The following is a 26,221-nucleotide window of genomic DNA, read 5'->3' as shown; positions in this document are numbered from 1 at the left end:
TTTTTTCTTAAAGGCATTAAATAATGTGTGAATTAATCAGTATTGTTGACGTGTAGCAGTTGGTGTATCACGGACTTACGTTTGCAGAGCAGCTGCCAGCCCTTTTTGAAACTCTTCTTCTGTTATGAACCTCTTTTGTTCACATTTTTATGACTCTTCATGAAACTTTTGTGTTGTAAATTATGATCTTGGTGAAAGGATTTGTGTTATTAGCTTTCCACCCACAGGAGATGTGGATTGCTTATGATGGCGATACACTCTTTTAAAACAGATTGAGGAATGAGGCTTTAGCTCTCTGGCTGTTTTCTGTCAAAGTATTAGAAGGAAGGCTTGGAAAAGCGTTTGAATCTGGTGTTAAGCTCAAGAAAAGTCCTGAAGAAACTATAGGAGAGCTGATTAAAGGGGGTTGCAAAGAGATGAGTTCCAAAACAAACTGAATGCTAAGTGCCAAAGCAAGGAAATTGATCTGGAGGGAGGAGAGGTAGACAAGTTAAGTGTTCATGATTTGGCATTGCAGTGAATTTCATGACTACATAAAGTCAGATGTCCAGCTTACCATATGATTTTTGAAATGGCCTTGCAATGCAATGATAAACACTGTCCTTTTAACTTAAATTTCAAGTGTGCTTTGGGTTCTAGTTTTTAAATCCTCCACTCTCCATTTCATTTGCTGGCTGGAAGGTGTATTCACTTCATTATTTCAAACTCTGAATCTGGTTTTAGCTTCTGTTAAGCTCAGCGCTCTTTTTGGAAGACCTCCAAAATTCCTTTGTTACGGTACTTTAGGAAAAGCAGTTTTCCTATTGAAAATAGGATTTTAAACAACGCACTTGATCACAGAATCACAGAATTTTCTAGGTTGGAAGAGACCTCAAGATCATCGAGTCCAACCTCTGACCTAACACTAACAGTCCCCACTAAACCATATCCCTAAGCTCTACATCTAAACGTCTTTTGAAGACTTCCAGGGATGGTGACTCCACCACCTCCCTGGGCAAAATGTAAGGAAATCAAAGAGAATTAACAGGTGTTTTTGCTCAATATTTGCATTTAACTGCTGTGAATAAAGTTAACAAAATGAGTTATCTAATTTCAAATGGATTGTGTGTTTTGACAGTGAAAGGTTTGGTTCACCTTTTGTGAGCATTTTAAGTGTTTCCCTCTCATGCACGTTAAGCAATTTGTAATCTTGTCTACAGCACGACGTAGAGCCTATTCATAAGGTGTGGTTTTGAGAATGAATTAATTTTGGTCTTTGAATAAACCCTCATGCATGACTTAGGAAAATGCAAGGACTTGCAGTGAATTTATGATTAGCTTCATCGGGACACAAGGGGGCATTGCCGCGCCTCTCTTCCTTACAGGAGAATCAGATCAGCGTGGATTGTACCAGGTGTGTTTTTTCTGGATCAGTATGCCAGGCAGAGAGAAGGCACTTAGAGCTGATACTCAGGTCACTGTTATTTCTTTATCATTCATAAGAAAGCAATTAGCTTCTGACTTGTTAATTTTGTTTGAGTCTTGCATATCTGTTTGTAGCCATGTAGAAAATGGGTGTTGCTGGTTAGTGTGACTCTGCAAGCAGAGTGCTGTTCCAACACACCTTAACACACGGGTGTCTTTGCCTCTCCCTCACCTTGCTGACCTGGGCACCACCTACACTGACTGCTCATACAGCTGGGCAGAAAGTGGGTCTAAACCACCCCATTTTCTGTTTAAGTCCTGGTCATCAAGGGCCTTGAATAGGTTGGCCCAGTTCTGTTCCCCATGCCGGGCAGCTGCTTACCTACAGGATTTCAGGTTATTTGGGGCCCGAGCGTGCCCTGAGGGAGCGCAGTCGTGCTGGAGATGTGTCAGTGTAGCAGTGGTACAAGATGGATCCGGTCCCTAAGCTATTTTGGCTTCTATACCGTGGTATCGTCCTGCACCAAATACACTCCAGAGGCAGCTTATATTTATATAAGCCCAGTTTGTGCCATTGTGTTGGAACAGCTTTGGAGTGATATGAGCATTAAGAGACTCAGTGAGTGGGCAATAAAATGATAGGAAAATTTCAGTGTAGATAAATACAAAGTGATGTATCTGAGCACGAAAGGATTGTAGCTGCAAAGCAGTATTACTGCTCAGCAGCAAAATCCTCGGTACAGGAGAGAAGTCTGCTGGATTTACAAGTTCAACGTTCATTAATGGTCAAAAAAGCAGATCAAAAGGTAAGGATCTGAAGGGAAAGAACGGAGGTTAAAACAGGCAGCATCAGGACACCGTGGCAAGAGCCCATTATTCACTACACTTAATTAACCACCATTATTACTACTGTGTTAGGAATGCGCGGGAGGCTGGAGCTGTCCTGCAGGGAAAAGACACAGCTGAGGAGAGGGGTGAGAGGCATCTTACGAGCGGCGTGAACAGAAGAGGAGGTTGATCTGCCCCCACTGCTCCAGCGCTGAGTGTTCAGCTCCCACTGCTTTAGGCCTGTAACCCCTGTGTCTGCGCCGTGGAAAGGGTTCCCTGAATTTATCCCTTGGATTTAGCTTTGGGACCCATTTCCTGGCTGCTGCCTACGTTCCCTGAGGTGCAGCCTTGCCATGGCTGGTGCAAAGGAAGTTTGTTGATAGCTTTATAGAAACGGATTTAGTGGGGCATGCAATAGGAAAATCTCCACTGAAATTTAAATTTAAATGCAAATGGCATTGATTGAGGACATTCGGGGTTCACACAAGTAAAATGCATAAACAACGTAAGGCCCAAACTCGGGTTTTCTATAAGGACTATTGGATGCATAAGATCTATCGTGATTTAAGTTGACATTCACTCAGTATGATTTTTTTTTTCCTGAGGACTCACTGAGTTGAAGCGTGGAGACACTCTCTAGAAGGCTCGTGGAGAAGTGTGTAGGTTTACCTGAGCTTTCTGCGAGCTATTTCTGTGCATACAAAATCCCGTAGACGGTTGCAAAGCACCTCATTATTATGACATGAAACATGAGGCTTTGAAATAATGTCATTATTTCATTTGTCGACTGTGCGCAAAATTCTCTTTTCATTTTTTTTAATGACTGTAAGTTTATAGAAGAGCTTCCTCGTGGTATCGGCTGACTTTGCTTTCTGAAACATGAATTCCTCGTTACACCGTTATGTTTGGTATTTTCCATCAGGTGAGGCTTTACATGGGCATTGTGTGCTGAACAAAGAAATCCCTTTGGTTTGGGGTTTTGTTTCCTGCTGGTGCAAGCCGTTGTTGTCTTTGTGGAAATTTATCACCTTAGCCAGAAAAGCAATAAGGTGGTTTCTGGAGACACAGGGATAAATCAAAACCTCATCACCAAAGAATTGCTCTAGTGAACACTCTGAAGGGGTGCAATGCCTCTGCCTTTGTTGGGGTCACTTCTCTCCTATTAAATCCATCAAATCCTTGGGGAAATGCTTGCTGTGTGTATTTGGGGTGTGCGCTCTGCTGAGCCAGTTTCTACCAGTTCTCCCATTTCTTGTTGGTACAAAAGCCTCTGCTGCACAGGGTATGGTAACTTCATGGAGGGGAATGGATGGGCTGGGGTGACTCTGGAGGTAATCATTAAAGGAGTTCTGTTGATATCCAAAGATATAAAAATAGATCTATGGCTAGGAAGGGAAAAAAAAAAAAAAAAACACAACACAAACCCCCCAAATAACAACAACAAACCCCAAACCAACCTCTCCCAGCCCCAATCCCTATGTACCTAAGAGATCTCGTCTGATTTCCAGCAGCACGTACTAGAGCAAGAGCTAGATCACAATCTAGATGATTGTGCTGCCTCTTGGCCACTGCAGGATGCCAACAAATCGAGTGGAATTAATTCCGATACAGGAGCTCAGGTGGGGACTTCGGAATAACCACGCATGGATGTTACCGAGCTCTGCGAAATCTTGCATCTCGTTGGAGAATATGGCCAGATTATATCGCAGTGGCTCCAAGACTTTGCTTCCTTTTAAAAATACTGGGCTTTGTTGGTCAGGTGAAATTTGGTTCTGCCATCACTGTGACAGTACAAAATTCATCTGCGCCATCAGTGCTGTGTTAGGGGACGTGCTGAGAATGCGATTGTGGGAGTCCAGCTGTTCCTGGGGTGACGGGGACTGTGATTTGAAGAAAGGAATAACAGGGTTCAAATACAGAACGTGTTATTTGGAGGGGCAGAGGGAAGTAAGGCATAGCTCATTCCTTTCATAAGTGTTTTGCTGCCACATTTTTCAGGAATCACCCAAAATTCACCTTCTGGTGGTAATACAGAGGTAAGAACTGTGGGAGGCTGAGCCATGACTTGCATAACATTTTCACTGAAGATACATGGGGACCTAAAAATAAAGCAGCTCCCGAGGGTTCTCTCTCTCTTTCTCTCTCTCTTTAATGTTAGAATTGTATTTTCTGGAGACCAGTGCTGCTGTAACCAATAAAGAGAAAAATGGGCAGGCTGACTCCAAAGCAGCAGCGTTAAGCTGGCTGTGCTGTAATAACATTTTGTGTGAAAATGGCAAGGCAGTGCCCATACCAAAGAGCTTCTGTCATTCGTACCGGGGAAAAGGGATGTAGGATATAGGATATAGGATATAGACCTTCAAGTGGCAGTCTGAAAGTAGAAGCCTTGTAAGTGGCTTTTGTACAAATACTGTCCCGATTTTCATAACAGTTGTTAAAATATTTGCAGCAATCCGTTTCCATGTTTCCTAACTAAAGCGTTGTGATGATAAATCCAAGCAAGAAAGAAGAACAAAGGTGTGAACGATGCATTTGTAGCTACACCTGGAGCATTCAAAATAATTCTCTTCCCCCGTTCTTTGATCCTTAGCAGCTCCTGGGTTGGGTTTGGCAGCGAGCACTTCTCCTTTACACCATTTCCATGGGTTTGTAGCGTGCCGTGGAGATGCACTGGCCATCGTGCATCAAGTTTCTGTGCTGAAACAAAACAGTTCCATGGTCATAAGGAAATAAGCTGTTTATAAGAATATGATATAATAATAAGCAGGGGATGTGGCTGTTCCAAGCCATAAGGAAATAAGGCAGTTTTGAGAATTCTGTAAAGAGTTGGTACACTTAATATTAAATAAACGAATGAGTGCAATTTTTCAGGGCATAAAAATTCTATTAAACATTTAGATGATGGTGTTAGAGGCTGTATTGGAACATCTGTGCTAATTGTCCACCACAAACCATGCCTCGCTCTTCCGTGAGAAGGAAATGAGGACTGAGGTTTGTAGGGAGTTGCAGGCTAATGGAATGGGTTGCTCTTCAGGTTGTGTGCTTTTCACTTAAAAAAAAAAAAAAAAAAAAAAAAAAGAAGAAAAGAAATCCTTAATCTTTGCTTTTAAGGAATTTTTTACACCACTTATGATTAACCACAGTAAACTATAGTGTTTTCTGTGTGTGTAAGCTTGTTGCATTAGCACTGGTCATTTGCGAGTGCAAACTGGTGGTGGTCAAAAGCTGAAAGCAAAATATTTAGGGCTTGATTCTGTTTTGCATGTCGATCTGAAACTGTTGCCGAAGCCGTTAGGTCGTGGGGACATGGGAAGAGCAGGGGGTGGGTGCATGGCTGCAGCAGGGTGCACAGCTCCATCCATCCTGTGCAGCACCCAGACTGCTGCCTGCAGTGCTGCAGGTTGTTCTCCAGGTGGTGATCGTGGGCAGCACATCGGATGCAGCATTAAACCCAAAACAACAAAATTCGGTGTGATTTTGGGCAGCTGAGTCCGAGCCCACACCTTCAGCAGACACTGACCTCAGCTGGGGCTGGGCTCGGCCGCTGCCGTGCTGGTGGTGCTGAGCCAAGGGGCAGGCACGGAAAGTTTGGGGGGGAAAGGGAATGGAGATGTGCTCACCCCATGAAATAGGCTGCAGTTTCATTTCACAGGTCATTGCAAATACAGCTGGATGAGAACTGAAGGCATGTGCTGCAACCCTAGGACAGGAGAAAAAAATAGATGAGCTGGCTTTGTGAAAAATTAAAACCTAGAGGGGAAAAACCAAAATCGTATTTGTTTTTCTTTGCACCTATACTTAAAAAATATTTAAGTGACAGACTGGTTGAGCTTGGAGGGACCTCTGAACGTCATCTGCTCCAAAGCATTTATTACCTATATAAATCCCATCCTATTTTCTTGTAGTGAAACAGAATCGGTTCTTCTGATTGAACATGCTGCCTGTATTTCAGAAGTCTGTGCTACGTTTCCAGAGCATGCGTGAATCCTGAAAAAGGAAGAAAGGAGGTCAACTGTGTTCCTCATAACATATTACAGGAAAGGTAGTTTTTAATGACACTGTGGTGTTTCTGGACAATGTGTATGGCGATGTAGGTTTGAGTAATGGAATTACCGTGATTTGTTCTAGGTCTCTTAACAAGAAAGACCTAAGAGACTGGGAGATAAGAGATGATACGCTGGGAACTATCCTAAAAGATTTCACCTGCTTAGTGATTTTGTTTGTTCTTCAGTGGAGCTTCCTTTGAAATGTTATCTGCTAAATTTAAGAGCTGCTCGTTCCTGGTGCTGAACACCAGGTTTCCTAGGAGCTTGGGGTGCTGGGAGCCCCTCAAGATCGTCTCTGAAAAGCTGAAAGTGTTCTGTCGTGATACACTTCCTATGGTGTCTAGAGGTAGTTCATAAATATCACATCAAGAAGCTCGCTGAGCTTTAAATCTGTTTGGGTTCAGCAAGGTGGGAGGCAGGGGGTATCTGTCGAGCATGGGAAGAAGAAAATTCCTTGAATTTGTTGTCATGGTTGCTTCCCCTGCCCCAGCTTCCCTTTAACACCTCACGGAGATGATGAGGAGGAAATCAGGAAATCATTTCCCCCGGGGAATATCCCACCCTCATCGATCCAGCTGGGGCAGGGAGCTGCCTCCCGACCAGCAGCTGGCTCCTACTGACGGAAAAGCGAGCACCTCGTGGTTTGTAACTGGACTTCAAGCAGGGTGTGCTGCAAGCAAGTCCTCCCGTGAGACCGAGTCCCAGGGATCCTCCACGATGGGAAAATGTTTGGGAACCCAAATACACGGGGCTCGCTGCGAGCTCGTTTTTGGACATTGGTTGGGTACGGCCGCACGCCCAGTGCTGCGGAGATCAGGCGTCATCTCCGAGTTATCGCTGCAGCTATTGCTCAGCTAAAAATACACAGATAAGTGTTTTGACTGCCTATTTTTAGCCATCGTCTGGAGCTGTTGTTGTTTTGAAGTTCTTGGATCTTTGTCCCAGTTGGAATATTTTTTTGATATTTGTGTTTGCCAGAAGTCCTAGATTGGCTAACTGTGATTTATATGTGGTATGGTTGGTGCAGGGGAATTTTCAGAAGAAACACAATGTTGGATTAGTCGTAGGTTTTAATTTCCATTATTTCTCATTTTTTAATTTTGTACAAAATGTCTTTTTTGCAAATTATTACAATATAATATTTTTTCATAGTTTGCACTTATTTGTTGGATTGTAGTCTGCTTACATGCTCAAAATGATAGCAACCCTTTTTTTGGATGAATTGCAACTCGAAGACATGAATTTTATTGAAGATGATCCAGAAGTTTGGTACTGCAAGGCTTGCCTGGAGGTACTCGTCGTTCAAAACAGAGGTAGCTGTCGGCACACAGAAAAGGCTTTTAATGATTCAATTATAATTATACACCTCTCTCCAGAATGAAGTAAGACAGCTTGAAATGTATCTAGAATGGAAAGAAATGAGTCACTGTTAATTAGAAAAAGACAATGAAGCTTCTGAAATATTATGTTCAAACTTCATCCTCCCAAGAATATAAAATAAATGGAGATTATGGAAATACAGTTGATATAAAAGCTGAATCAGACAAGAATTTGACACAACTTTCTTTTATCTCTAAACTTCTCTGCTTTCAGATGAAGTTATCATTAGTCAGATCAGAACCGGCTTCTGGAGAGCTGCCTTCTCCTTCTCAGCGGATCCATGGTGTGAGCAGTAGGATCCCATGCACCACGCACTCTTCCCCAGCCCAAACTCAGCAAAGTCCACTTGTAAAGCACATTTCTAACTACTTGTAACCAAGCTACTCAGTTTTTTAACAGCACTCAATTATCTCTGATCTGTGAACAGTTTCTCTGATTACCAAAATTCCCCTGAGACATGAGAGCTCTGGTTATCAGGACACGATGAACCTGTTCGTTCTGTCAGTGCTCAGCCCTGCATCCCTGGCTCGTGTTGTCCCACGTGGCCGTGGTTATTGCAGGATGGTGATGCTGGGCACGCCAGCGAAGCCAGCCCTTCGTCCTGTGGCTGTGGCTCTGTCTGGCATCACCTGGGCATGCAGCTGGTGGCTTGGGGTGGGAGTGGGAAACATTTCCAGGGATTGTGCCTGCTCGTTTTGTGTTTGTTGGAACATCTGTGGGCTAACTGGAGACCAGCTCCTTCAGCCGCCTGGCACTGGTGGGTGCCAGGTGCCTTTAGACCTTCTCTGCGTGTTTTGAGTAGGTAGGTCTTGAGCTCCCAGTATCTTTCTGCACATATTTTTTGCATCAGCTCTTTACTGGGTCCTCTGAACAGGACCTTATAACATTGAGAGCTTCTTCTGAATGAATTGGTCACCTCCTGCTGGTTCTCACCCTCAACTGCTGCTCTGAGGCTCCTTGCTGGGCGCTGGACACTACACGTTGTGACTTTGGGGGAAAAAAAGAGTGTGTGTTCCAGGAGAAGTGTGTTACTGCAATCCTTTAACAATGGAAAGTGCTTTATGTTGGATTTGGCTACCACTGTCTTTCCAATAATGAAAACCCAAGACTTTACGCTCAGAGGGGCCGAGGCTGAATTTATTCTTCTCGTTGAGCTGTGATGGATAAAGCAGGATGTGAGTTGTGACTGCGGTGTGCAGTGCCTTTGGTATGGTTTCTGAGCACCAAAACTCCAGACACTTGGCAAAGCTGGAGCTTCCAGCCTCGCAGTTGAACAGTAAACGTAGTGATTTTTAGGGGAACAATAGCTATGAATAAATGCATTTGTAAACCTTCCACTGTTTAATTGGAGAGAGGTGACAAGCTGATGATCTGAACCACAGCGTAATAACCAAAATAACTCATGTGCGAGCAGGAATGATGCTTTCTCAGCTAACTACAGCAGAACTAAGAACCTGGGAGAGTGAGAGTAAAGTACAGGAACTAATCAGATCCAGATTAACGGTGGAGTTATCGGGTCCTGTTCATCAGGTGAGACCAATAACAGGAAAATATGATTGCTTGTGGAAGTGCCTTAAATCCTTTCTCTGAAAGGAGGAGAAGGGGTTGTCCAGGGCTGGGCATTTGTTGTTGGACCACTCCCATTGCAGTGCCCAAATGAGCTGGCAAAGGGGACACGGTTGGATGGGGTTATCTGTTATCAGGAAGCACGTTGCTCTGACAGAACAACATCGATTTTTCACGCCTGTCACTGTCTTGGATCGTTTTCATTCTCATTGCATGATAACCAGATAATTGTTTGCACTCCGTATTGAGCAGGGAGGCTCCTTGACCGACTCAAGCACATCCTGGCCAGGAACAGTGTCAGGAGCCCCTGGACACGGTGCAGAAGTGAGCAAAGAGCCCAGGCTGGCTGCTGAGCAGGAGCTGTCTGTGGAGAAGCAGAAAGCCTTTTCTGATCGCTTCGTCCGTAAAGGATGTGTGAAATTGTACGACTTCCTTGCATTAGCTTCTTTTTTCTCCGGAGTCACCACCGAGGTTTATGCCTTTGAGGAATAAGTTTGCTTATTGTAAAATATTAATCTGTGGCTCTGAAATCAGAAAATAATCGTAAGTAATACAGATCGGGCTGACATAAGGGATTACTCACTAGGGATAATGTAGACGGCAGTTAAAATTTCCTGAGAAATATTCTAAATCAAGCACAAAGTTGCTAAGGAAATTACTGCTGTGAGTACTGTGTCTTACATCATGCCCCAGGGGTTTTTAATACGTAAATTTATCTCCTCATTTGCAGCTCCTAGGAGGTAACAACATAAAGACCTACATGAAAAAATGGCACTGTAGCACCATAAGAAACTGTGATTTTTTGTTTAAATGTTAAAAAGTGCAAGAAATTCAGATGGTGCAGGGGTCTGCTTGACCTAGAAGGCCAGGTCGATGTGAGCAGCCGGGCGTCCAAGCCACCACGGACTCTCAGGGTGTCTTTCTTAGGGATGGGGTTTTGTGATTAGTCATGAATAAACGAAGGATTCTGGATCTCCTTCAGCTTGGTGGAGGTACTGGATGTTTTAAAGACTTAAAAACTTAGGAAATGGTATGCAGAGACCGCAGCTGTTGGGTGCCAAACCAAAAATTAACAAATGAGCTGCCTAATAAATACGGAATAATCTGTTTTAAAGCAACTGGATGCTAATTAAACGGGAAGAACTCCAAAGGACGCCTTCTAGATAGAGCGGGTCCTGGTAAGCTCTTAAAAGCGCGTAATTTCTTTGTGCTGCTGTCCGTCCAGGCTCTCTGAACTAAATACAGACAGACTTTTCCAGTTGCTTCTTGCTTTTGCAGTTGGCTCAGCTCTTACGCTGCACACGTAAGTGTTGCTAGGTGCTGTGGTTCTGTCTGCTGTGGCCATTTATAGCGCTCCAAAACGGCACGTCAAAGCCCAATGCAAGAACTGCTGGTGTCTGCCCCTCAGGAAAATTCAGAGGCCCCTAAATCTGCGGGAACGGAGATTCAGGCTGTATAATTTGAAACTATTGAATAGAGAAAAAAAAAGTTATCTCCCAATGGTAGTATAAATTGCAGTGAATTGTAATTATTATTTTTTTTCCCTTAAATGTGGGAAACTCGTCTTGCAAACCAGTAATTAGTGATGTATTTCTGCCTCTCATTCAGCTTTTCAATTTTGGAAACATTCAGGAAAATACAAGAAAAATCCTCAAACATGTCATTTAAAGTTTTCTGTCGTGGAGCTATTCAGGGGCCATCTTTTAGAAGTTCTGGCTCGTGAGACAGCAGGCACTGCAACTGAGCAAAAAAGGTAGGGAGAGAGCATGAGGGTGTTTTTTTTTTTTAAGTAAAAAGATTAAAACAAAACTAGATGAAAAAACAAATCATAAAGCTTCCCTTTTCTGAGCCCAAATGACAGTTCCCTGCATTGGGCCTCTATTAAGGAAGATATTAAGGGGGGGTTGAAGGAGTTCACTGCATCAGCATCTCTTCCCTGCTTCCAGATAATGCTTCTGTTGTGACATTAATGCTATTATTAGTCCTTACACTAGGTTTGTACTGCAAGCTTTGGAAGTCTGACTGCTGGGCTGTGCTGAGGCTTTCCTTTTCCATGTTGTGGGATGTTGGAGCTGATTGAACGCATCTTAAATTAGAATGACAAATTCTTAATATTCAGGCTAAACTCCTATTCCAAAGCATCAGATTTTGGTGTGGTGGTTTAAAGCTGTCAGTCACGGCTGTGTTTAAGTAGAGGCTATCAGTGGGTTTGCTGCTGCTTTGAGGGGAGCTAACGGTGACATGAGGATTAGGATGGGAAGAATTAATGACTGCTGCTTCTGATTCTGATGTGCCCAGTGCACTCGCCAGTGCAGCAGACACAGCACGGTGCTCGGTCGTGATGGAATTGGGATAAAAAAGGCACAAAGCACACGCTCTACCTCTTCCACTTGTGTCGCTGTCTTCAGCTTGTGCTCCTCACCTTCCTTCTCCCTTCTTCTCCACTTCTGTTGTAGAGTCCAGGGAACTACCTCCAGCACTGGGAGGGTGTGAGTTCTCTCTTTCTTGTGAACCCCTGTGCTGGTGTTCCCTGTCCTTAGGTTTTCATCTGCGGTGACTTCTAACTCCACGTAGAAACACCATTCCTTGGCACCCCTTTTCCTGGCCTACACCTTCTGGTTCACTGAGCCATTTGATCTTGTTCTGTTTCCTCCTGGCCATTCCCAGTTTGCTTCCAGTTTACCTCCCCCCTTGCATCTTTGCCTGCCTCCCATTGCCTGTATAGCTTTTACCTATTGCCAGTGCTGGTTCATACAGCAATCGCATCCTCTGCCTCAGGTCTTGAACGGCAGATCTCATCCATGGCTGCCCTGTGACATTTCCACTGCAGATTTATTCCCTGCTCTCCTGCACTCTTTTTAACTGAGTTACTCTCCAGTCCCAGTAGCTATTCCCATATTGTTTACTCTCATCTACCTTCTCATCATCTCTGCTTCTCTCTAATCACGTGTCTTTATTGGTTTAGTCCAACAGAAAATTGCTATCTTACCTTTTTTTTTTCTCCCTTACCTTGTTTTCCTTTTCCTCTTCTTGTCTGAATCTTGTTCTTTCCTCACAAGCTCAGATGTTCCTCTGCTGCCCCATTCCCCTAAACTCTTCCCTTATTTCCGTGACCCAATTGTAATTCCACTTTCTAATTTCCTGCATGATGACTCCTACTTTGTCATCAACCCTTTTCTTTTATAATGGAAACATGATTTGGCTGACCTGTTGGAGAGGGAAGGTGATTTAAGTGCTCCCTACTTAGGATCTTAGGATTCCTACTTAGGATCAGGTCGCCCCTTTGTCTCTCTCTGAGCTAATTGAGCTAATGGGCCCCGCGAGCTTCTCTCCTGGAGGTCCATCTTAGATCCTCTCCCAGCCCATCTTCTACCTTCAACCATCTTCAGGAACAGCAAGTACATGGGGCAGAAATCCAACTGTTAAGTAGCAGCAGCACTGTGAGATTCCGTAATGTTGTGGGCTAAATAGTTTTTAACATCATGTTCAAATTATGGTCTAAAAGACCAATACTGGCTCCGAGTCCTTCCCTTCCTGTGCATCGTCAGCTGCTAATGAAGGCTCTGGAGATGGCCATCTCTCCTGGGTGACCTTTACTCCCCGTGTTTGCACAGATGCCTGACTTTTGTATACGTATATCTGTTTGCTTGGTGTACGAGGGACTGGAATTTGGTGCTCTCCCCATTTGCCATCAAAGTCCTTCCAGGAATAGCAAGTACAAAAGAACTGACTCTCTTTATTGTTTCAGGAGCACTTCAGATTCCTTCAAATCCCTTGAACAAAAATAAAAAAAATATGCAGGGAGAATCTGTTTTCCGTTTGTTAGTGATTGGCACACGTAACGTTCTTCAAAATATTTATTTTTGCTCCTGAAGATACAGTACTGAAAGTCAGGATTTCTGAGAAAGAGACTGTACTTGATTAAAATGTGTTTTTATCTAGGTTTCTTCCTCTATTTTTTTATTAAAAAAAAAAAAAAAGAAGTAAAAATAGTGTCAGCAAACTGCAATACCTTGGAAGATTTTTCTAATTATTTTGTTGGTGGGTTAACATTATCCTTTTGGGATGCCTCGCTAATGTGTATGGATGGAACAATGACCTGAGGAACGGGGAAAGAGCTTCCCAACTGGTTATATCTAAATGTGCTTCTATGGAGTGTGCTTTATGGAAGAATTACCCAATTTGCCACTGACTGGAAACGCTGTGCAAAGCCAACTAACCTCACTTCGTTTCCTACTGAAGCATGCAGGACTTCTCACCGTTGTGTCCTCCCTGGCATTTTGTTTTATCCTGGCAACTACGACTTAGAAACAGGTAAATAGTAGCGGTAGTGTAAGGAAGAAGTATGTATTCTTGTTGCTTAGCAATTCTGTGTGCTCCCAACATAACGAAGACCAGTCTTTGATGAGGAGTTACATGCTTGGAAATGTTGCTTTCCACCTATATCAGTAATTCCAAAAAGAAACACAAAGCCCTTCTGCAATCCTAGGCGCTTTGGTACATTAGGAAGGTGGTATGACAAATCACCCAAGTACACTTAAACTTTTGAAAATTCCTTAATTTCCTTTTTTCTTGCAAGCTGTTTCTTTTTCCTGCCATCACTACCAGGCCCTTCTTTAATCACCCATTCTGCCTCTACAGCTCATTCTTTGTGTTGCTGGTCGCTTTTCTGATGATCTGGAATTGCTTCTTACTCCCGGACTGCTGCCCCTACTGCTCGGTGATCTGTGAGGACAGGCAAGGTGTTGCCTTGCTGTGTTTCAGGACTGCTGCAGGAGGTCGGACACGCGTGAGATGCCCGTTGCCCGTTTTTGTCTGTATGCAAGGGGAACTTCAGAAAACGGAGAGCTGCTCTGCAGCCTGGATCAGGCAGCCACTCCATCCCTCTGCTGCTGAGGTCTGGAGGATGTTTAATAGAAGAAATCTGCCATGCCCATGGTCAGCCTGCGGAATACTCTCCGGTTTTGTATCAAGCACCCTGCACCCTAGACCTCAGTTTGGTGTTCTGGCTGCCCCAAGCAGGGTGGCACTTTGGCTTTTCATTCCTTGTGCTTCCACAAGGGAGATGTGGGCTTGCTTCTCCCCATGCTCTCCTTTCCCATCTTCCTAGCTTAATGCTTCTTGTTTTTCTTCCCTCCATCAACAGCCTCGGTGCATCATTTTACCACAGCGTCCTTGATGGGCTGTGGGGTTGACACCTCATTACTAATTTATGGTGTCCAAATAACGAGAAGCGCTCCCTTAATGGACACTGCTCGTGAAACAGCTCTGAATTCTGGTAGGGAAAGTACACGTGCAGTACGAGGAGCATGCCATTGTACAGCATGCTTCATTGCAGAGTGCTTTTAAAGGCTGGGCTCCCCATTTCTCTCCTTGCCATTTGAATAGCTGGATGAAAAGGCACAGAAACACCGTTTCTCTAATATAAGATGTATTGGCACAAAACCCCTCCAATATCTCATTTTACTCCCTGGTGAGTTAGAAAATTATTTTTTTCCTGTCTGGAATTCCAGATTCTGAGCATTCGCATGGATTTTATTTATCATTCAGCATAGCTTTCAAGCTTCCCTTTGTCTTTCCCTGGCTGTCAGTACAGTCGAGATGAAGAATAACAGATCACAGTCTGACACGTCATAATTCCTAAAGCATTAAACGTTCCTCTCTGCTACCGTGTGAGCCTCTAAGCATCAGATAGCACCGTCATTTCCAGTATCCTTAGGTTAGGCTCCGGCAGATCCTGGTACTTATCTTTTTTTTTCTTTTAATAACTGCGTATAGCTTAGTGGCAAGGGTGGGCAAAATGTCTGGTAACCCTATAGTCTGAGCCGTACAGGGAAGCTCTACAGAAAGCCTTGTGCTTGGTGCCGGGGAAGGCATGCTAATGCTTTTGCAAAGGCATGTGGATGATTTTGCAAGATGTTTGTGGATAGGACTGCAAAGCCGACTGGAACTGATGGTGATTTGCTGTGTAATCGATACCTGCAGCATGCAGTCAGCCTCCTGCACGCAGATCAGAGCCCTTTCACCTTAGCCTGCCTGGATATTCTCTTTCCTTTCTCCTCCTCCTTTAAAGAGAATTACTGTATTTACGTGTAAAGGGTCACATCCTTCTGACCAGCTAAAAAGATGCTCTGCCACTCTCTGTGGTGTTTTCATACTGTTATCATCTTGTCTTTAACTTCCTTGCATGTTTGTTTTTTTTTCCTTACAAGTGCAGAAGTTGTTTTTGTGGTGTTTTTGTACGGAACAGATTTTTTGTGTGTTTCTAACCAGCGATATGGCTTAAGTTATTATTAATTAATGTGCATTGTCCTTGCAGGGAAGTGCCAGGTCCCCCACCCTGCAGCGTTTCCCTCTGCTCGCCATGTGCTGCTGGTGTTTGGTGGTGGGCTTGGGCTGAGCGGTGCCTGGCACTGATTTTGCCCCTTGACCACAGGTAGGATCCCCCAGTACCAAGTGCTGCTTTGCTGGCACTCAGCTTCATCTGCAGAGCGTGCATCCTCACAGTCTTTGTTCTTGCAGAATATCATTTGTTGCTCTCTCCCCCCTCACCCCCTCATCAAACCTTTTCTGCTGGCCCACCCCGGGCGCCGTGCGCATCTCTCGGTGTCTGTGCTGCCTCCTGTAGGAGCTGTGATCCTGGGGTGTGCTCGCCGTGCCTGGGAACAATGTCACAGGCTTTAACATTTCATGAGAATCCGACACGCTCACAGCACAAGACGGAGCCAAGCAGAGTCCAGTTGTCAAAATAATATCGAGCCAATAAGCACGTCATGGGTGGAGCTACTGCGGTATGGCTCAAACTAATTCTGAATGAAGACCTTTTTGTTAAACACCCTGGGCCTGAATGAATCGGGTCCCTTGGCTGGTGATCGATTTGGGAATCCCTTGATTTTATCGGCATCCACCCCAAAACCCAGCGTTTTTGTGTTGTTGAAGAAGCCCAAGCGTTCTGTGAGAGGGATTGATCAGGAGAGGGTCCTTATGAATTTTTCATGAGCTGGTGCGCTCAGCTGAATGAATGCAGCGAGTGTCGGTGTGTAGCTTGCAGACAGCCCCATCCACAAGGAGGCTGCTGACACAGAAACACTTTGGCGCATTTTCAGAGGGAGAGCTGGGCTGATAAAGGCTTTTCTGACAGCGCTGGCTTATCGTCCTCCGATTTATGCTGCTGTTGCTCTAGGCAGCCTTTGCATTTGGAACCCAGCCTCGTGAATGAGTGGGATAAGCTTTGCCGATTTATCAGCGTTTTTAATCTGCGGCGATGCCTGCGTGATGTGTTTTTGTTATGGTTGCTGAATGGTGAGAGCTCACACAACGTCTAAGCTATGACAGCAAAAGATTCTTCCAGGGAACTCGCTACTCCGGAGACGGAGATTTACATACGGACTTTCAAAGAGCAAATGCATTTAGAACTTGAGCTTCCCAAGCTGCCTGGGAACAGACCTACGTCTCCGAAAATTTCTCCTCGCAGCTCGCCGAGGAACTCTCCATGCTTTTTCAGAAAGTTGCTTGTGAATAAAAGCATCCGGCAGCGTCGGCGCTTTACGGTGGCACATACGTGGTAAGATCTGCTGGGTATCGGGACGGGTTTGCAAAACAATGTATGTAGCTGTGCTTCCAAGTGGAAAACACACTGAGATTCATTCACAGCACTTGCTGCAAGCGTTAAATGAATAGAGCAGAAGGCAGCCAAAGTATGTATAATGCAGTGCCTCTACGATTGTCATTCAGCTTCTGTTCTCCAGAATAAATCCAGCCCATTATTCATGTGCGCGGTGGCTAATCTCCGCTGAACAAAGACGGCAGCCAGTAACTTTCCCGGGCGTTATGTTGCTGTTGGTGGTAGGCTGTACGAATTGATTTCAGATCCTTCAAGCTACGTTTTTGCTTTGCGCCCGTCAGCTCTGGCTGCAGATGACAGCACAGCATAGACCAGGCTGTGTGGGCAGGGGACTCCCGGGGTTAGATCATGGCGAGGGCTTTAACTTGGTGATGCGTGGCTTTGGACAGTTGTTGCTGGCTTCAAACATCCCTTCTTTCAGCCATTTTCACAGAAGCTCCAGCTAAGAGCTCTCCCCTCCCTTCTAATTGCTAGCCCCGAGTCCATTTGCATGCCGTTACAGGTGCCTGTGAGCTGCCTCTGACTGTCCCTTGCACTGGTTGAGCCATGTCACAAGCAGTAACCAAAATACACGACTCGGGGAAAACCAATGAGAACCGCATTGCTTCATTTCCTAAATTTGCTCTATATGCCTTGTGAAGCCCACTTTTTAAATTCCAACGCTCTCTAAAATACGCACCAGTTGACTGGGAGAATTAAACCAGAAAACTTTCGGTAACCTGAGGATTTTTAAACCAGCCGTGTTAATTACCTTCCTATTCCACAGACCGGATCAGAGGAGGGAGGACGAGGCTATCCCACTTAGGTCTGTGTGGCCCAGATGTTTTGGGGTATCTGAAATACCCATTGCTGTCAGCTACTTTTGTAACTAGGGTGTTATTTTAAAATGGTTTGAGTCATGCTATAACCTTTCAAAGCCGTAATTCACTCTGTAATTTAGGAAAAAGTGAATTACTAAAACTCTGATACTTGCATAGAATGTATTAATAGCTCTTCCAGTTGTTTTGTGCTGTTAAACGGTATGAAAAACAAGAGGAAAAAACATGAACTTTGATAACAGGGAATTGTACCGAGTAGGGATGGGATAACTGATTGCTTTCTTGTTTATTTGTTTGTTTGAGATGCTTTTGAGATGTGGCAGCCTGCGATTCAAGTCGTACTTCTGGAATCACACAGACTTTCTGCTTGTTTGTCCAGGCAGTGATAACAGCTGCCCAGCCTGCTGCATGCTGCAAGCTCTCGGCGTAGCACTGTAGTTGTTTGTAGGCAGCAGCGTTTATGTCTGGGCACATAAATTCCTCGAACATCTGTCATATCTCAGCACTGTAGCAGTGGGGTGCTGTTCCTCGTACCCCCACCTGCACGCCTGGAGAAAGACGTGCCGTGGAAAAGCAGCACTGCTGGGAATGAGTCGAGCAGGATGTGGCCAGCCGGGGTGTCTGCACTGCCCGATGCAATCAGCGTGTGTGTGCATACACACACAGACACTACAGATGTAGCTGATGGCCTCTGCTCGGAGCACCGGAGCTGGGAGTGTGCTGGGTTTGTTTTTCATGGAAGAGTGGAAGGTTCTCGTCCTCTGCCTTTTTTTAAGATTTTAAAATCAGGTTGTTGTTAATTGCACGTAGGTGTCTTAACCTTAGATAAGAAGTAATCTACTGTCAAAATAATAAAAGTCGTCCTTGCAAGGAAAGGTTTCCACAAGGTATGAGTGCGTCTACTTGTGTAACACAGTCACGACAGACAGCTGATCCAGACATAGCGTCAGTTTGGGTTAAAACAGGAGGGAACTTAAACTATTTAATTGTGATATAACGTCTCATGAGGATGTCTGTGTAGCTGTGTTGCGTGTGTGCTGGGAGCAGGACTTTGAGCGAGGTAATGGTATGTGCTCATTAGTTGTAAATCTGCTGAGCAGTGCATGCAAACATTCATCACCTGAGCCGAACAGGGACGCCGTTTCTGTAAGGTGTTCCTTTGTGCTGAGCCGGGATGGAGTGTCTGGGCTGGAGAGGAATTGCCTCAGGAGGAAACGTAGAAGGAACACAAACGGCACGATAACAAAAAGGCAGTTAAGCCATGTAAAATCATGTAATCTATAACCTCCACAGCCTTGTAAACAGGAAACTTCTGCAGTTTGGGGATTAGTGACGCCGTAAATTACAATCTTCCACCTTCATCCTGACTGCTAATGTCAGTACTTGATGAATCCTCTGCTCATTCCTCTATGCCCTTCATTTTCAGTTTCCTGTCTTCCCTTGCTCTGTTCCTTTGCTTATTAATTAATTGTCTTTTCTGGCCATCTTCTTTCCTATTTAACTAAACGCATTTCAGCTTTTTTCTCCTGATTATGTTGACGAGATCTCTGTCATCACCAGGCTTCTCCAAAGTCCGATCATCAGATCTTACCCAAAAAGAAAGAAAAAAAATGTATATATTTAAACAAGACCATTATTCAAATGCTTCTATATTCTAAATCTTCCTTCTCCCTCAGGATCCAGTTCTCATGACAGTGCATCTGAGAGTACATTACCAACATGTCAACACAGTGGCCTTCAAACATCTGTCAGGCTGATCCCTGCCTGCCTGGAACCCCTTCCATAGTTTGCCATGGCTGGTGTTGCAGTGCCCAGTCTTTGAGCACCTCGTTCATATAAGCTAAGAGCACAAAAACTGTTAAGCCTTCACTCTTTTTCCTCCACCAGAATCCACAGGTCTCATTCTTCCTTTCTTAACATCCATCATTTTTGCCTTGGAGATCTGGAAAGCCTGCATCCTCTTCCTTCCTTCGAGTTGCCTCCACTGGTGCCACTTGCGTTAGCTGGGATCTGGGGAGGAAAAGAGCAGGCAGTAGCTGGTGTGAACTGATACGCGGCACGAGCCATCTGCATGTGGAGCACGCAGTGCTGCCTGCTTGCAGAGTTTGCTCTGCAGTTTCTGGAGAGAGGAAAGCATCTCCAGAAGCCAAAGAGAAGTGCTCGGTCCCAGCACTTTCATGTGTGACCAGCGCTAACGCAGAAACATCACCTTCCCTACCCACTGCTCACGGAGCATCCTGCCCTTAGCCCAAGCACTTTTGAAGCAGTACTTCTAAAACCAGCTTTTATTTTCTTCAGATCTGCCATCTTACTTTCATCAGTACTGCTGCTATCCCCGTGATTACACCCAAAGCATAATCCTCAGCAATGTCTTGCAAAATCCTGCAAGATCCAGCAATGTCTCCTAAAAGACAGTAGCTATTTTCTAGCGTGCTCTGCTGCTTGTCATAGAGCTTTGTTTAAATATTTATTTCAAGTTTATTTATACTTCTTCAATAATGTTTATACAATCTAGATCACTTGGTTTCATAACATATAGTCAGTCATCAGCTATGTTGTGTGACGAGCACTCGCTTTTTAATGAACTGATTTCTTGGAATACAATGTTTATTGTCTTTTATCTAAGACTTGTGGTTTTGTGTTGTTGTTGTTTTTTTCCAAATTAATTCATATTTATCTTCCATCCTTTTGGTATGTTTAAGCCTGCTTTTCCTTTATAGCTGTTATCTATTATGTAAAGAAAATACAGGGTAGAAGAAATGGCACACTAGGACATTTTGCTCTGTTTTTTCTTTTGGTTATCCTTCAATGCAATTGAAATACCAACACATATTTGCTTTCTAAAGTATGCTGTAAAATTTAAATCATATGCTAGCCTTAATTTTTGGAAAACATGATCTGTTTTCGTTACAAAATAATCTTCTGCGATGGAATTTACCAAGTTAGATAGTACGGCACAATCCAGTCAGAGGGGTAGCATTTGATTTTTTTCCAAGCCTGGTGAATAACAACTGATCGGTTTAATTACTTGGAGCTGCACGACATGCTGTCAGCACATCAGAGCTATCAAATGATGTCACGTTTTGTTTTGCTTTCTGATCCTTGTGCTTCTAGAACCAAATACTGAGGACTTACCAAGTGGCAACCAACACTGCAGCAGTGCTTCAGAAAATTCTGGGTTTGGAGACTGTATATTTGAAATCGCTGAGGATAACAGGCATGTATATCAGATCCATCACTTTCTCCAGTCCTCACACACCTGTGCCTCTGACCCGAGGTCCCCACCGGCTCCATCAGGTGCTCGGGCATGGGATGGAGCCACAGCATGGCCCTTTGGGGCAGGGAGCTGCAGGCCAGCTTCCTGGGCATCACCTGCCTGGATCCCACTCAGACCGTGAGATTGGCAGGGCTGCCTTCGCTTCTGGTTTTGAGGCAAAGCCAGTCTCTCGTAGCCCGTCTCCCTCTGATAAGATTTTGGATGCGTTTCAGCTTTGCTGTATACATAGCAGGATGCATTTCCTTAATTCCGGCGTTGAATAACATGCTTGCCTTAACTTCTGTGAACAAATCTGGTTTTGTTTTTCACTGGGTATTGATGTGATTTCAAGTTTGGTTTTCTTTTTTTGGAGAAATAGGATGGTTGCCTTGCTTTCTCTTGCTCACTGGTATTGGACAAACTATGTTGCTCAGTTGTCTGTTGAAACTCTTTGGAGAAACAAACTGAAGTGAGTAGGAAAAAGGAAGGGGAAAAACAGAAGGTTTCCTTTTTTTTTTCTCTGCTGAATACATTCCTCCATGGGGGTTGAGCAACCTCAACAAGGTAGCAGGAAAGGTTCCAAGGGGCATGAAAATGAGAGAAGAGCTCACTAAACAAGAGAAATAAGCCCACACGACAACAAAACCAGCAGCGTAATCTTTAAATCTGTCCCATCTGCACGTATTGCTCCTAAACCCTGCCTACAACCACGGAGGACGGGAAGGAGAAGCTTCCTTCATTCCCCCACCTTTTATGTGGGAAAACAAACTTTTATCTTGGTGTCAAAAACATAATTACCAGCTGTTAAAGATTCACGCAAAGTACAAGAGATTATGATATTAATGATAATTTGATTTTGATGAGCTCAGCTGTTCCTCTGGGAGGGAGATAGAAAGAGTGGATCTGTTCGCAGAGAAATCACCAGGCTTAGGAGTATCTGTCTGTCCTGCATCCGTACCTCCACCTCCTCTCCTGCTCAAAGGGAAGAGTGGGATTCAGTGGAAGATGCTTGGTTCTGAAGGTTTAGGTGTCTGTGGATTCACAGGTAATGATAATTTATATCATATTTGCCCCTTCCTGAATGTTTTTGGTACTTATTAAGCTTTGTTAACAAAATCTGAAATTTTACGTGTAAAGCAGATAAAATGGGTACCTTTATAAAAGCCTCTTCAGACCCTGTGGATATGAGTCCCGGAGGTATTCCCTACATTAATGTAAAAATAAATAAATATCTATTTCTGGCATTTTTAATACCTGGCTTACATGAGACTTCCTGGCTTGGAGTGGTGGTGGCTGAGACCTGCAGACCCACGCAGAGAATCCAAGAGCAGCAACTCGCACGCCCAGCCTCAGCTACCCAGTCAGTGTTTTCTGTGCTAAAATGGTTTCTTAACAAAGTTCTACAGTTGAATTTAGCTTTGTTGAAAGCTATGTTGATATGTGAAACTTATTATTGTGATAGCATCTACAGATTTATATTTGCACTATACGTTTCCAGGAAGCGGGGTTTGCTTCTTACGTGCTTGAGTTGGTTGCCAGTACAGACTGATAAAGCACGAATGTGTCTGCCACATAATTTATGCAGTGTAGATTAGCTTCACTGCAGAGCTATATGTTCTCTGGTTCTTCACTGTTTTTTATCCTTTTCAGCTTTTTTTGTTTCTGAATAACCACAGCTAGCTCTCCAAAATGATGTCTGTGTTTTACTTGCATTACCTTGCACCATCTTATGAGAACATCCCATCGGTTCCAGCACGATGGCAGGTTTCTGTGTCACCCTGGGCAGGTTTGTAGGTCCTTCTGTACCGGTCTCAGCACAAGGCTTTTGCCGTAGTCAGAAGATGATCTTGGCAGAGGTGAATTAAAGCAGTGTCACAGAAAATGCTCTGCCGAGTCTCTGACAGGCGTCTTTGCAAACATAGATCTGGAGAAGTAGAAATTGGAGAACAGATTCAGGAAGTTAACAATGTGAAAATCACAGTTGTTCTTGGTTTCCTAGTGAGGACATGAATGAGTCTGAGATACAGAAGTGAAGCAGAAAGCTGAGCTTTTACCAAGCACCACGAGATGCTGCGTATGACAGAATTGTTTGCATCCATGTTGCTCACTCCGCCTTACAATTCGCTTCTTGCCTTTTCTACTGTGCTGTCTGGCCTGACAGAAAATATGGTGCTTCAGCAACCAGGAGGCAGCTTTGCTTGACACGTGTTAGTTTGCTGTAGCATAATACACGGCTATAACTGATAGTAAATAACAGGCATTTGTGCAACGCTCTGACACAGTGACACAAGCAGAATGCGAAGGGAAAACAAGGCGACTGGTTACAGGAGCTGCCGATGGTGTTTGGGGGTGAAGCACTGTCACAGCTGCCCATATAAAAATATTCGTATGAAATACGGTTTTATTTTTCCACGAAATAAACGCAAAGCTTGAGTCTGATAAACCTCTACCCCTGGGAAGCACTGAAAGAAAAATCAATTTTAAATTTCTCAGAGTTTTTTTTCTTCTCTCAACTCCACAGACAGGTATGGCTGAGGGGCAGGTCAGGCATTGAAGAACACCAGAATAAGACCGTGCAAAACCAGCAATGAATTAAAGGATTTATTTTCTGTTTATGGTAAAAAATAACTGGTTTTTTTGTCAGACAAAACACTTGATTGGCCTGCCAGGTGCAGGATGGCTGGCGGGGCCTGCCAGGCCCTGGGCCCAGAGCTTCCCTGCTGCGGCCTTGCTGTCCCGGGCACAGGGCGGCTGGGGACAGGGGCTGTCTTGGTGCCGTGATCCTCTGCTGTTAGGAAGCTGCTTGCTTTGCTGTCTAGAGCTTGTTTTGCTAGGAAAAGAGAGCTTTTATGGGTAAGGTTAGGATGCCTGCGCTCCCTGGAACTGACCTCACCTTTCTGTGTTCAGCAGAGCACCGGGTAAAGGCCGCACGCTTTCTGTTGTTGAAGTTGCATTTTATCACAACAGAGCATTTTATTGCAGCTTTCTCTACAACGGATTTTAAGGCTACAAAGGCAAAACATCTGCACGGCAGTTAATGGACCTAGATGTGAACCGTTTTTATCAGTTGGTGTGGAATCAGCCTGTAGCCATGTGGTGCAGGGGCTCTTGTTGCCCTTCCAGCAGCTCCGTGTGTCCAGCATTGGGTAGCTCGGTTACTGCTACGATGATGATTTCTCATTGCCAGTTGTGGACAGTAAATGATGCATCTTGGTGCAGATCTCAGAAATGGAAAGTCTTTTTTTTTTCCGAATGAAAATGTACAGCAGGTAGATTTTTCCTTATATATTGAATAATTTCCATTGCACTGCATCGCCTGTTTGTCTTGATAATGAAGGCTGTGTGTAACTTCTTGGATTTCATCTTATTGATTTCTGACGTAGCAAGCTGTCTAGACATTGGGATGGAAAAGCAAGCTTGCCGTGCCATCTGAAAACATAACACTCTGAAAAGAAACATGAGAAATTAATCCCATTTTATCACTAAAACAAAACAAAACAGAAATCAATTGATGTTTCTCTTAGCTTAGGCACAGCTTTTGCACTGATACAGGTTGTCAAAGTGCATGCAAACATAAAAAAATATTTAACAAATGACCTCCTTTTATAATATTGGCATGCAGCTTTTACCATAGTCTCACAGTATTTACTGTATGTTCTTGAAACATGCAGAACACGGTCTGTAAATGAACGTTTGTTCCCTGCCTTTTCTCTTCAGTATATAAAGAACCATGTAAAGAGCTCTCTGTGTGAATTAGAAACGTTTTCTGCTGCTACTTCATTTTGAAAAGCTTTAATGAACCCTGCTGACATTGTACATATGCAGGTAATAATTGCATAAATGATGGACAACTTCATTAGGTTAGAGGGAAAGTTTTCTTTCATAACAATAATGTAAAATTAGCTCTTCCATTTTATTGGATTCATTATTACCAGGATAATTGGAGGATCTGAATCTGTACTGAGCCCAGTGCGTTCTGGAGCTTATGCCACAGAAATGAGGTTTAAGGGAACTCAGCATGATTCACAATTCATCCCTTGTATTTTCAAGTGTATTTTCAGATCTCTGCTTCTCAGAGTGATAATTCTTAGTCAAATTATGTGCTATGGTTTAAAATTAATTTTTATCATAGACCCAAGTAAGCATCCAGTTCGGACTGCCATTCTCTCCATAAACTGCAGCGTTTCTCTTCTTTGAGCATAGAAGATGGGATGGAGGAAAAAGAGCTACCAAAATGAACAAATTAAAAGCAATTCTCTCATTTATGCATTACTTTTTTGTATTTTTCTGAGGAGGATGGGGACAGAACAATCAGATGTAAGATGAGGAAACTCAAGAAGAGGCTGACAGGGAGCACAGAGCCAAGGCAGAAAGCATACAAGAGGCCGAGGAGCTGGGCAGGAGGAGCCGGGCAGCACACTAATCCTGCAGGCAGCAGTTTCCAGATTACTTCGCATCGATTCTAACTGACGCAGTGGCTGCCCGTCACTGGCAAGTCACACAGTCCGTAGGTAGTTACCAGCAGACCCAGCTGCTGGAATTGCAGGCCAGTACAGCTGGGAGAGGTGAGGCTTTGAAGCACTGACCCTCACTTTTTCCTCAGCCTCCCAAATTTGACCATCACCTCTGAAATGCTGCGTTTGTGTTCTGGCTTCGGAGGAGATTTTTGTCTGTTTATCTCAGGTGAGGAGCTGGTGTTAGTAAGCTGCACATTTATTGCCTCCAGGATCCTTTCATCTGTGAGCAATTGTGGCTAGTGAATACACTGCCAGCCTCCAAGGGGTGTATGATACAGCCATCTACTTCTTAAAAATGCAGGTTTCTGTGAGTGTGCAGGAGCCAGGTGAGGCACAGTTTAGATAGGCTTCAGTGCCAGCTTTCACAACCTTTATTAAATCATCTGTAAGAGATTTGAATGCATTTTTGCCAAAGACTTGCAAGCATATATGCAGACTGTTACTGTTTAAATGTTGAAGAAAGTATCATGGGAGGACTAATTTACCTAGCTAGTAAATTCCAGTAGATCCAGATCTTGATGCTATTCAAACAACATTGTAAAACCTAGGTGAAAATAAACCATGTTCACGGCATGGTACACTTCTGTTCCTAGCCCTACCTCATCTTCAAGAGCTAGAATTTTATCCTGAAAAGTCAAGTTCCTGTGAATGTTTGTAGCAGTACCATTTGATTTTAAGATGCTTAGACAGTGTGCTGTCCAAGTGTCCTTCTCTGCCCAATGCTGTGGATGTATTTCACAATATTGGTGTTTTCTATGAATATGCTAAAAGCACAAAGTTGG

The 26,221-nt window shown here is 44.0% G+C and overlaps 1 protein-coding gene and 1 long non-coding RNA gene across 3 annotated transcripts in view; one reads left to right on the top strand and one right to left on the bottom strand.

The window, feature by feature from the left end:
* Positions 1–26,221, top strand: part of PDE4B (phosphodiesterase 4B) — a 173,420-nt gene that overhangs the window by 23,663 nt on the left and 123,536 nt on the right. Inside the window, exon 1 of one of the 2 annotated variants that reach the window (XM_068689817.1) lies at positions 16,538–16,788. The exons of the other annotated variant lie outside the window; for it this stretch is intronic. Within the exon in view, the coding sequence (XP_068545918.1) occupies positions 16,553–16,788 (236 nt within the window). The 5' untranslated portion in view covers positions 16,538–16,552. Of the gene's footprint in view, positions 1–16,537; positions 16,789–26,221 lie in introns of those variants that run through there. 2 annotated transcript variants of the gene reach the window in all.
* Positions 11,138–24,002, bottom strand: LOC137860045 (uncharacterized). Its single transcript, XR_011098721.1, has 2 exons — positions 22,639–24,002; positions 11,138–21,371 (listed from the first exon to the last, which is right to left on the bottom strand). It is a non-coding gene; the product is annotated as an uncharacterized lncRNA (long non-coding RNA).

This window comes from Anas acuta, chromosome 8 (genome assembly GCF_963932015.1).
Source record: "Anas acuta chromosome 8, bAnaAcu1.1, whole genome shotgun sequence".
Classification (NCBI taxonomy): domain Eukaryota; kingdom Metazoa; phylum Chordata; class Aves; order Anseriformes; family Anatidae; genus Anas; species Anas acuta.
The sequence above is the reverse complement of the archived record's forward strand: the minus strand, read 5'-3'. Positions and strand labels throughout refer to the sequence as shown.